The sequence below is a fragment of the Vanellus vanellus genome (assembly GCF_965231255.1).
Source record: "Vanellus vanellus genome assembly, chromosome: 1".
Lineage (NCBI taxonomy): Eukaryota > Metazoa > Chordata > Aves > Charadriiformes > Charadriidae > Vanellus > Vanellus vanellus.
Window position 1 is genome coordinate 156,501,898 of NC_138905.1, and position 11,898 is coordinate 156,513,795.

The 11,898-nt window shown below is 45.5% G+C and overlaps 1 protein-coding gene across 2 annotated transcripts in view; it reads right to left on the reverse strand.

The window, feature by feature from the left end:
- The window catches only part of COL4A2 (collagen type IV alpha 2 chain), a 147,674-nt gene extending 136,064 nt beyond the window's left edge, over nt 1-11,610 (reverse strand). Inside the window, exons 1-3 of one of the 2 annotated variants that reach the window (XM_082498166.1) lie at nt 11,588-11,610; nt 11,171-11,275; nt 10,973-11,033 (exon numbers count right to left, since the gene is read on the reverse strand). In XM_082498166.1, the coding sequence (XP_082354292.1) occupies nt 10,973-11,033; nt 11,171-11,214 (105 nt within the window). In that variant the 5' untranslated portion in view covers nt 11,215-11,275; nt 11,588-11,610. Of the gene's footprint in view, nt 1-10,972; nt 11,034-11,170; nt 11,517-11,587 lie in introns of those variants that run through there. The other variant, XM_082498165.1, reaches the window with a different exon arrangement.
- Nucleotides 11,611-11,898: the final 288 nt, after the last annotated feature.

Consider the following 11,898-nt stretch of genomic DNA (forward strand, 5'->3'; position numbering starts at 1 on the left):
TAACATGGAAATCACATTAAATGAAAATTAAATACCTTGAAGAAGTAGTAAAAATTACATCATCCCTAATTTGAGATGGTATACTTCCAATGGAGCAGCTGACAAGCTTGGAGTCTACCTCATGGAAACTGGATTCTATACGCAAAGAGCTCCTAACATGCCAGTACGATGCTTCTGACTGCCTGTGATTTGGTCATAATAGTTGTCGTACATTTTTCCTTGGGAAAAAACCAACGGACCAGTTGGTTCAAAGCATGAAGCCCTGCATACCTACTAAGCAGCGCAGGATCATGCAAGCATGTTGCTGTAGGGCTCACAGGGATTCCTTACTCAGACAAATTCAAGACTACAGTCCCGATCTTCAAAGTGATTTATGATCCAGCCTCAAGCTACCTTACTAATCATCCATCTAATCAATGGTGACCCTATGTAGTACTGCGATCCTAAGGGACAATACAAATCTCAAGCAAGAGATTAAAGTTGTGAAAGCAGAGGTAACATTTTCTTGAAGATCTCTAACATCTTAGACTATAGAACTTACCTTATCAAGAATGGCTACTATCTTATCGCCTTGAAGGCACAAACAGCATTATTATGAACAAGTAACAACAAAGAGTTTAACGTTTCCCCTCTTACATCGAAAAATAATCAGATCAGTATCGGTCAGAGCATGCATTGGACAGATGGTATAAGATGTTTGGATCTCAATTTGATGGCACAAATTCATAAAAGGAAATCAATGTTAAAGAGAAATATAATTTTTTCCAGATCATTCCCCAGTCCATTGGCCATATACATGTATTGAAATAATCATTCCTTGGAAGGGATTCAGGTATAGATAGTTTGATGTATGTAAATAGTACCATATTTCACTCTCTTTGAGTCTAATTAAGTCTATTTACTCAGAGGAAAGGGGTACTGATCCCTTTAGTGCCTGGGTCACCGAAAGGATGGAGTCCTAAGAAGTCCCCTCCTTATTCTCTAAGACTGAGGCAAAAGCTAAGCAGACTATCTTCTGGAAGACTACTTTTGTTGTTTTGTTTTGGTTTTTTTTGTTTTTTTAAAGGCAGTATTAATAGCTTTGTAGATAAGGCAGCAAGGCTGTGATCCGCCAAACAAATCAAAACTATTGCCATATTCAAGGGCTGGAATAGAAAAGTAAGAAGGAAATCTAGACTGGAAGCTGGCCTTGTGTGACTGACAACTGATAAACCCCAGTTCACACCAAATGATGACAATTAAAACCCCTACCTTTTCCTACTCACCCATCATTGACTTTATTCTAAAACCAGAAGGTAAAAGAGCACATTTTTGCCATTCCCCTCATCAGACCACTCCATGTAGATGCAAAACCTCTCAGGAGAGGGAGGCCGTTGAAGGAGATGCGCTGCAGTGTTTGTACTCTCCAAGAACAGATCAAAGTGTGGTTGGGGAGTGCAGCATAAGACACCAGAAAAAGAGCATGTAGCCAAGTGCTACATACTCTAGTCACTGTCCTTTCCTTGGGAAGGACTATTTTTCCTAACACTTAGGCACAACAAAGAGGACTAGTAAATGTGTTTTTGATGCCTCTGCTTTTGCAATTTGTCTGTGACCTATTGTTATTTCCATCTATTTACATGCTTATTTTTGTCGTTTATTTTACTTACATGATGTAGATATCAAAAAGTAGGGCACGATAATGCCATGAAACTTCACATAAAGCTTAAAACAAAACTATCAGGAGAGTTTCGGTTTTCCTTGGCATGAATTTCCTGTTTGAGTGTGTGACATGGCAATACCTTTGCAAGCAAGCCACAAGTATTCGGAACGCTAACTGACATTTTCTGCATCTGACTGTAAAACAGCTCAGTTCTTCTGTTTCATACCTACTTCGGTAAAATTACCCAATACTCATTGATGTACGTGAGAAATGAGAGTGGGCTCTGATTTCCAGACAGTTAATGTCACAGTCTGAGGCACACATGCTCCATGCCTACATTAATATATTAAGCAGCCCCGTGCCCCACACCTTGACCATCTGTACCATTTCACTGTCAGGAAGGTCCCATGCGTGCCTGTTGCTTGGGCTAGGAAGCCTTCGCTCGCTTTGCTTCAGCAAAGACATTTTTGGACATGGTGCAGGAGTCAGCATAAAGTAAGGACCACAGGCAGTCTCTAAGGGGCCACCCTGTTTTAGAAACTAAGGAGGCTAATTACCAAAGCTAATTTCTGTTATGGACATGGACAGACTGTGCCAAATGACCACAAGGGCAGAGAATTCACCTGGGACTCTGCAGTTTACTGTAAGGGATGCAGCCAGAGAGGAAGCAGCCCGTGGGCTTTAGTGAGTTGAGAGATAACAGGTATTCTGGCTACCTCGTGGGCACGCACAGAGGACAGAAGATTTGGGCAACTTTCTACCTACTCTTCCCACACACCTGGAAAGCACCTGGGGAAAACCCAGTTTCAGCCCCACACGGCAAGGGAAATGCTTAAATCCCCCCGTTCACTTCCGTCTTCCAGCCAGCATCACTTAAGATTTTCCAAGTGTCATGCAGAGATGTTTGGGCAGTTTCCAGCCGACTGTTTCTCTGGCTGCTGGCTTGCAGAATTATGCAGGCTTCCCATGCTCTGCGGCCCCAGCGGCTATTCCCAGCCCTGCGCGGGAGCGGCATTCCTTTCTGCCCACTCCCTTTGCTGCGGCTCAGCCCGGGACACACCGGCAGCCCTGATGAAGCAGCTCTGCTCTCCTCCCGGAGTTGCTCCCCAGGGTTTCCGCACATGTGTTCAGGGTGCCATGAGACTCGGACCAGGTGGCTGGACAACAATTACGCAGGGTCAGTGAGGCGGCAGCTCGAATGTAAAAAGGCCTTTTCTCATCTGTTTGCAGCATGCCTGGGGATTGCAAAGGCTGAGCCGTAGGAGCCAACACTGTGCCGAGAGCGAGGCACACACAAGTGCGATGGGGAAAGCCTGCTAAGCTTTCCCAGTTTTCCATCCCTACCTTAAGAAACGACTCTGCTCCCCACAGCTGCAAAGTGCAGCAATGGCTGGCAGGACCTGACAATGGAGACTCTTGCAGTACAGGCAGCAAATCGCCAATCTGTAGAGATGCTTTTTTTCCCCCCTTCTTTTATCTTTTTTTTTCTTTTTCTTTTTTTTTTTTTTTCTTTTTTAATTCCTGATGAAGACCAGGCTTGTTTCCAAGCCTGCGTTTCCACAGCAGACCAGGGTGTGCAGTGAGGGGGTCAGATTCCTGCCCATCCCAGAGCTGCAGCCTCACAAGGATGGGCAGGAGCTCCAGGAGCCGCATTGGACATCAGCCACTCACAGGCTCAGGGCTGCGCTTTGGGACAAGGCTTAAAACTGAGGCAGTTAGCTGTTTTCTAATGATGCAAAAAAAAAGAAGGGAAAAAAAAAAAACACCCAAACCAAAAAACACATTTGCAGAATAGAACAAATGGAAGGGCTTGTGCTGTATCCAAAATATTTCACTTTGTCTGACATCCCTTTTTTGTATACAGCCTGATTATACAGTCAGAAGGTAATTTTGACCAGCAAAGAACCTTTAAAAGCCTGGTGAAATATAAAGGAAAAGTATAGTTGGAATAAAGAATTTATTACTTGGCTCCATCAACCAATGGTGAGAGGAGGTGTGGGCATGCTCTGCAGCTAAGACCTGCCAAAAAATAAGCCGAGCCCTATTTATCTGAATGATCTTTACTTGCTGACTTCAGAGAGCTACTCCAAAATAAAGGTTGGGATCATTTATGAATAAATAGGACGCCTGAAATATCCCAGTAAACATACATCCTTGGTAACCGATATGATGATCTAAATGTTCTTCTGATCTTGCATATCTAAAATAAAAATAGAACTCATTGGTAAATTTATATTGAAAAGTGGGTTTTTTTCTTGACAAAAAGTCCCTTTTTGAGGAACTCTGTCAGGAGAATAAAAGCCAAATAATGCTGTACTTTCAATTAATAGAATCATAGAATGGTTAGAGTTGGCCTTAAAGATCATTGAGTTCCAACCCCCTTGCCATGGGCAGGGACACCTCCCACTAGACGAGGTTGCTCAAAGCCCCATCCCACCTGGCCTTAAACACTTCCAGGGATGGGCCATCCACAGCTTCTCTGGGCAACCTGTTCCAGTGTCTCACCACCCTCAGAGTAAAGAATTTCTTCCTGATATCTAATCTAAATCTACCCTCTTTCAGTTTAAAATCGTCAACCCTCACCCTATCACTACACGCCTTCATACAGGAGGCTCTGGTCAATTCTGAAATTCTGTCCCAGCCCTCCTAAAAAGGCGCTAATTTTCCTAATATTTCCACTGAATTTTAAACTTGCAGGTGTGCTTTTCCAGTGTACACGTTGCCTTCCCCCCAGCCTCCCCCTGGCCTGGCCGGGCTGCACCAGGACCCACCACTGGCAGCGACCTCAGGCCTGGTTCCCCCATCCCATCCCGTCCCTCCCCAGGGGAGCCCCGGGGCCAGTCGACCACCCAGGCGCAGGGCCAGCTCCTGGTGCAGCTGCGCAGCCTTCTCTGGCAGAGGGTGTGAAATGAGCTGTGTGGGAACAAGGCCATGAGGAGTGAGGTTTCCCCCTCAGCCCACCAGCGGCTTGGGGTCAGCCATGCCTGTACCTGGCCACGGGGCCCCCCTGACCTCCACCTGTGGGCCCATGTCCCTACCTGGCCTCGACCCGTCCCCATCCTCATGGCCCTGCCCAGCCCTCCAGGACTGTGTCTGACCTTGGTGACCAACCCTGGGTGCTGTAGGGATGTGCCAGGAGGGTGAAGGCCCTGCCCACCTCCCCACCCCAGCCTCCATCTCTTGTCTCCCAGGAGCAGCACCCTGCACCGCCGCTGAGGAAACCATGGCTGCATCTTCCCTCATTCCCAGGATGTTCCACACCCATGGTCAGAAAAATGCAGTAGCCTCGTGAAACACGGCTGTTGAAGAGGGGAAACTGTGCCACAAAAACACAATTCAGCTGAAGTATGTGCAATTAATCAGGGAAACGCAAGTTTGCTCATTCACTTCTCTGCGAGAGCTTTTCCCTTGCTACACGTCATTCCTAAGGTCTGAAAACAAGGAGCTACCCTTGCACGGTCATGATTCACCCCAGCACCTTCAGCTTCCAAACAGATAGAAAAGGGCACATGAAAATCAACAATGTGGGTCCTTAGACACTCAGAAATGTTTGCATGATAAAAATCACGTACTTTCACTTCGAGCTGAGTCAACTGCTGCTGTCAACTAGCTGCTGCCATTTTAAAGCAAATAACTGTTGATAAACATCAGGAAATACTGCACATTTCGCTGTGCTTTTCGCTCATTAGGAGCAAACAAGGTACTGCGAATAGCGCAAAGCATTAGTTTCCTAAGGGAGAAGGGGTTAGAGAAGATAAGCTGCCTTCTTTGGCAAGCAAATACATGGTAACTGTAAGATACTAAATTAACTTTGAACTCTCCCAATATCTTGGATCGGTATAATACAATACAAAGAATGTTCCACTAGTTGACTAATTTTTGGCTTGGAAAAACAAAAGCAAAGAACTAATAAAGAATAGTCTGGTCTCAAACAAGAAATCCATTACTGCAAAAAGAAAAAAAGATCCACTAATACAAACTGTGCTCTACTGTTCTGTAAACTACTGAATTAAAATACTTATAACACATGTGTTTGCTTATAGTATAACTGAGTAAGCCACAATGCACCTTTACATTTTGGGTAAGGCAAATCTGTGTGGACTTATAAATCATGTTTTTGCCCCAAATTTAAAAAATACATGGTAGGTTTAGTACCATAATGCATAAAGACTTCCTGTGGTGCAATTACTACACAATAAAAACCAGATGTGCTACTTTAAAAGCTCAAGGAAAAGCTATGCTGAATTTTTGAAACCGCTTCAGCTACTTTCAGAGTAAGGTGACACAAATAACAAGATCATTTTATTACATGATAGTTTACCTTGTCAGGGTTCTTGTCTCTCAGTATCAACATTTTAACTTCTGAGAAATATAGGAAGCTGACAGAACTCTGTCTCTTCTCCTATCAAATGCATTATGACTATACGGTATTTTGTAACTCTAAAAAATAGAGTTACTCTGAATATATTATTGCAGACATTCATTGAGCAGCTTCTGATCTACTTGCAAGAAAAACTGAGTAAAGAATCTATGTGTGGCTTTGCCCTGAGAGATTAAAGAACACAGACATGTATGAGAACCTCCTCATTGCTAACTCCAGGGAGACACAACGTATTGCTTTTGGTGTAACCTGTCTGTAGTCCTTGAGTGAATAACTGGAATCAGAGTTAGTATATGACTGTACAGAAGTAACAGTCTGTCTAATTTAATTCACACAGACATAGCAGAAATGGCTCTTAAAGAAATCTTTCTAGGAAGAATGATTAATTACTAAGAAATTAAGATGAATATTGGTTTCATAGGCATGGCGGCAAAAAAGAATTTCAAGGAAGAATTTGAGGAATAACAAGGGAAAGGGACATTTAAGGAAACTCTCTTAGTGACAAGTGGAACAGACAGCATACAAGAAAGAAATGACCAGAAATAAGGAATTTAAAGCTATGGACCACGACTACATTTCCATGTATGCAATACTTGCGGTGAGTGTGTTAGTCTGCCTGACATCATGTGACACCGACAGGTGAAACCTTGGCTCTGATAAAAGGAAACACAACCCCCCTATTTGGGTAGCTGGCCTGCTGTGCATCTACAAAGTGATGCACACTGTGACCCTCATCATGGAAACACCACTGCCAGATTAAGGCATGGCTGTTGGCGTTGGTGAAAGCGAGGGGGTTTTGCCTTATGTAGCTGCCTGGATGCCACCTCCTTCACTCAGGACTTCTTATAGTTCTCTAACAGAGCTGCCCCTTCTTCACAGCTCCACGACTGAACGTAGAAAGAGTCTTTGAACTACCCAATAATTCTTTCAGGGTGCCAAGACATTTTGAATAAAGTGACCAGACATGCTGGGAGGCTCCCCAAAATGCTGGGTTTTTTTGCAAGGTATCATTATTCTAATTTTCTTACAGAACACCACTTTTACTCAAAGATGAGCCAAACTGTACACTTAGTTAAACAGAAATAAATAAGCCATGCCTGCCAATGTGGAAATGCCTCAAATGAAGCTGTTCTAAAATAGAATTGTGATGTTTCTTTTTGGGGGATCTCCTAGGCAGAGCTATTTCTGAAGCAGTGCACAGGTAGGGAGTCTGGTATTTCCAGGAAGAGATGGATTCACTTTGCATGCACCAAGTAACGTGGCAGAAGAAATCGATAGGTCAGACTGACGACTCATTCCTAGATCACCTGGATCACACGCGCACTATTACATTTTGCACACTGTGATCCTAGCGCGTACATTCACAGTGGACATGCCCAGCAGGATGAGTCAAGTGATTACCCCACCCCGGCTTCTTTCAGTCTGGAAATCCTGGGTTAACATAAAAAGTCCTCCTGTTTCAACCAGGCAAAAGTTTCCAGATGGAATAGAGCAGGACACACCTGGGAAAACCTGGACGTAAGATAGTCACAGAGCAGTGACACATTTTAACTTAGAGCATTAGCTTAGGCACCTGTGCCAGCAATCTAATTCCAATATAAAGTCAATAGAAAGAAGTACATAGTACCGTTGGCTTTATCCTCTCTTTTTAAGGATTGTTGCTTCTCTTTCTTTGATGCCACTCCCCCTAATATATCCCTTTACAATGTCACAGAAGTCAAGAAAATTGTCTTATGCATTACTTTGACTCTGTTTTCTTTCTATATAAATCTCTCAACATCTATATATGTTCTCCTTTTTAACAGTTATGATCTTTCACTTGTAGTTATTTTTGCATATGTTATCCTAACTTATTCTCTCTCAATTTTCTTTCTTTTATCTGACAGTCATTCCCTTCTTTTCTGGGATTCTTTTGCTTCCACCGAAATACAGCTTGGAAAAAAAAAAAAAAAGTAATTTTAATTAGGGGCAGTTAAAAAAATATACTAAGGGAGCACCAATCAACTAATTACTTAGGAAGAGTCATGCTTTAGGAAAGACAAAAGAAAAAAAAGAATCAGCATTAGCAGAAGATATACTCTCTCTGAAAAGAAAAAAATCATAACCCAAGAATACATTTTCAGGGACAGAAAGAGGGAGAAGAAATCTGCAAACTTGGCTAAACTTCAGGTAGTTAACACAACTTAACTTATGTAAGCCACATGAATACTTAAATCTACAATTTAGAGTAGTTGCAAAGTTATTTGAGGCCTTTAACATCACCAGCTAGTGTATGCCAAAAAGTGCTAAAGATAACTGGGGCCTGATCCTCTCCATTTGGCTGTCTTTCCCAGTATTTCCATTCAGGGGCTTCTCTTCCTCGGTTCTCTTCAAGCCTGCAACCAGCATCCTCTCCTCTTGCCAGAGACATCATTTCTTCTTCCCCAGTCCTCAGATATCCTAAACATCCTCCTTCTTTTTCTTCCTCTCAGTTCTTCCTCTGCTGAGAAACATCTGTCTCCCTAACAGCTAGCAGCAGCCTGCCAGGAAAGACATCCAGGCAAATACTCTGAGTTCCCCTCTTTCCCTCTCCCTCCTTCCTGCTTTTCTCCTTAATCTCATTCCAGTGTCTTCCTATGTGCAGTTTCACTCATTCAACAACACTTATCTCCAGCAGCTGTAACTCGTTCACATATACATGGCTGTCAAACTCAGCAGCTCTGCTTGTCTCATTACAGGCAGAACTATGACTTCTAAGACCTGGTCCCACAGACTTGAATAATTCATAGCAGTTTTTTTTTTTTTTTAAATCCAAGCTAATAAAACGCTTCGTAACATCACATGCATCTGTATAACAAATAATAGAAGATTCAATGTGACAAACAGGATTACAATATAAAGAACATGCCTGCCAGCAACCCACCTGTAATTACTCAGGTGCTGCTGCTTCCCACATGCCCCTATTTTGTCACTTTGCCAACACACTCGACCAGAGCTGTCACCACAAGGAGCAAGCCCACCCCTCCTCCCAATCCCAGCTGCCTCCTCCCAGTCCCGTGCCAGCCTAAGTTTCTATGAATACAACTGGTGATCTGATCCAAGCTAAAGTTAGCTCTCGCCACTCTTCTCTTTTTGGGGTACTGATCAGTTTAAACAAGTAATTTTCCAATGTAGTTCACCACACGACTACAGAAAGAGCTGTGCTGGCCAAGGGAAGGGAGTGGCATACAGGTGGAAAATGGGATAAATATTTTGGTGGCAATGCAGCTCTAACTTTTCCTGGAAACATGACCAAACTTCCCCATTCACATTCGCCGGGGTGCTGCATCTCCTATTCAGCCACTACCTTAGGTTCTGTTAAATCAGGGAAATTAGACCTCCAAGCAGGCCAATTTACTCTTCCAAGATACTCTGGGAAAACCAGCATGTGGAGATTCAAGCAGCTATAACCAGACTGCAAGCACCCGCTGAGGTAGCTCAAACACCTCTTTGGTATACCTCTATATTAACACCGCAGCCTGCGGTACACAAGCAAAAACATGAAGGGGAATGAATGAGCCCATGCTATAGCTAAAGGTCAGGTATCACGCTACGCACGCTCCAGCACAACTTCTTTTTATGAAGAGTCATGCCACAAATGCCGCCTTTTTTTTGTCAACTGATCCCACTGATTTCATTACTGGACCCAAAACACTTGCATTATCACCAGCCTGCTCTGGTTTCAATAGCATATGGTAATATCATCATCCATTTAATGCTGCTCAGCAGAATGATGTTTCTAGCAAAACATGGCAAAGAGAAGTAGCACGTGACACTTGGGGTCCTCGCACATGTCACGTGCTATCAGGCTGCGGGTCCCCAGCCTGCCACCTCTCGCTTAGTCATGACACGGAGAGACCAACCAGCCACACAGACCGATGGGCAAGCTCTACCTGCTGACTGCAGCTTGAGTGCAAAATCATCGTGTGTCACACCACCTGCTGCAGAAGCCCTAGTATTTCCCATTCTTTAATATATTATGCAATCTTACCACAAAGATGTAACCACATCAGACATCCATAAGGAGTGCAAAGTCATAACAAAACAGGGTGAAAGTTGCAGACAGTAGGATTAAAATGTAAGTAGGACAGCTTTTGAAAAAATGTAATCAAGGTCCCACTCGCGCATGACCACAGAGCCGTATCCACACTTGGTGGCTGACAAATGCAGCCACAAGCCAAGCCTTAGCTACCTTTCAGGCTGCAGTGCCCAGGCCGGACCCAAAGCCTACTCGCATTAAGGAAAATTTTTCCATTAAATTCACCAAGCTTTGTCACAGGCAAACATTGCACTCCCATATACGTTATTCCCTCACTTCTTTCACATCCTTGTGACAACAACCCGAGCGTTTAATAACGTCTGTTTACATCAACACCTCAAGCAGACAGTCACATCTAACTTAGAAATTTTTATTTTGGGGTTTAACAATGTAATTTAAACAACAATTTATGTATAAACATGCCTCTGGTTTGTAAAATTCAGCCAGAGCTTCAACTTCTCAGTCCTCAGATGAGGTCTGTACTTAACTGAAGATACTTCATCTGCAGGTGAACTCCTTCAAAGTAGTCTCCAGTATCTATAGCACTGCATTTCTTTTCCCACCCATCTGTCTCGGTGCTTTTCTTGTTAAAATGAAGACGTTCTGGGGCTTGCTTTGCTATTGCTTTAACAAATTACCCAATCTGAGCAAAAGTAACAGTGGAATACTTCAAACAACCTGACACTGAAGCCTTATGCTTCTCTGCTAAACATCATTTTGTTGAAGGCAGTAATCTGTAAGGCTTGCAGAGATGATTTGTTGGTTGTTTCTTTTAATGGAATGATAGATAAGCCATCTGGCAAAGGAAAACGCAGTTCCTCACTTTGTGGTACCAAGGAAACTGATTTTTCCTCCTCTCTCCTCAGTAAAAGTCATAAGGGATTTTACTTACAGCATCCACTTTGACGGCTGACAGCACGACTTCCATCAGGATCAGCAGAAGCCCCAGGTCCCTGCAAGGAAAGATGAATAAACACGATATTGTTTCAAGCTAGCACAAAACAAGCACGTGGTAAAACTCTGCAGTTAAAGGTGACAATACAACTTTAAAAGAGTTACTTCCAAAAGCCTGCCGAGCGGAATTACTTACTGACAAAGAAAAGTACGTGCACTGGGAAGCGGCGAGATGTCCATTTTCGCTCCTTCCCTGTCCGGGGGCTCGGCTCAGGGCTTCCCTCCCGCCGGACGCCCGCCCCTGCAAGGCAGAGAAGAGCCCGCATTTAACTCCGCTCCCCTCGGCGGAGGTCTCCGGGCTCAGCGACGACGCTGCCGCGGGGCAGGGAGCGGCCCCGCCGGCCGGGCCGGGCAGATCGGGGGAGGGAGGTCGCGCCGCGCCGCTCCCCGCCCCGAGTAGAGCGGTGCGCGGCGTCCCGCCGGCGCGCAGCCACCCGCGGGGCCGCCGACCCCGACGGGCCGGGCAGAGCCAGCGCCCCCGGCCCTGGCCCCGGTCCCTGCCCCTTCCCCGGTCCCGGCCCCGGCCCCGACCCTCCCGCCGCCCGCTCCGCACCGTTGCGCGCCGGGCTGCCGTGCCCTCCCGGGCGGCAGCAACGGTGTGGGACGAAGAAGCGGCGCGCCTCCGCCCCCCGCCTCCCCCCCCCGTCCCGCCGTCCCCGTCCCCCCACCGCCGCCGCCGCCGTCCCGCCACCCACCCGCGGCGGGGAGGAGGAGGAGGAGGAACTGCGGCCGGCGGGGAGCGGGCGCGGGCGAGGTTGCGCCCTCCCAGGGTCCCCGCCCGGGGGGAGGAGAGGGGGCTGCCGCCGCCCATCGGTTACGGCGCGGCGAGTCCCTCGCCCCCGAGGCATTGCAGGCGCCGCCGCC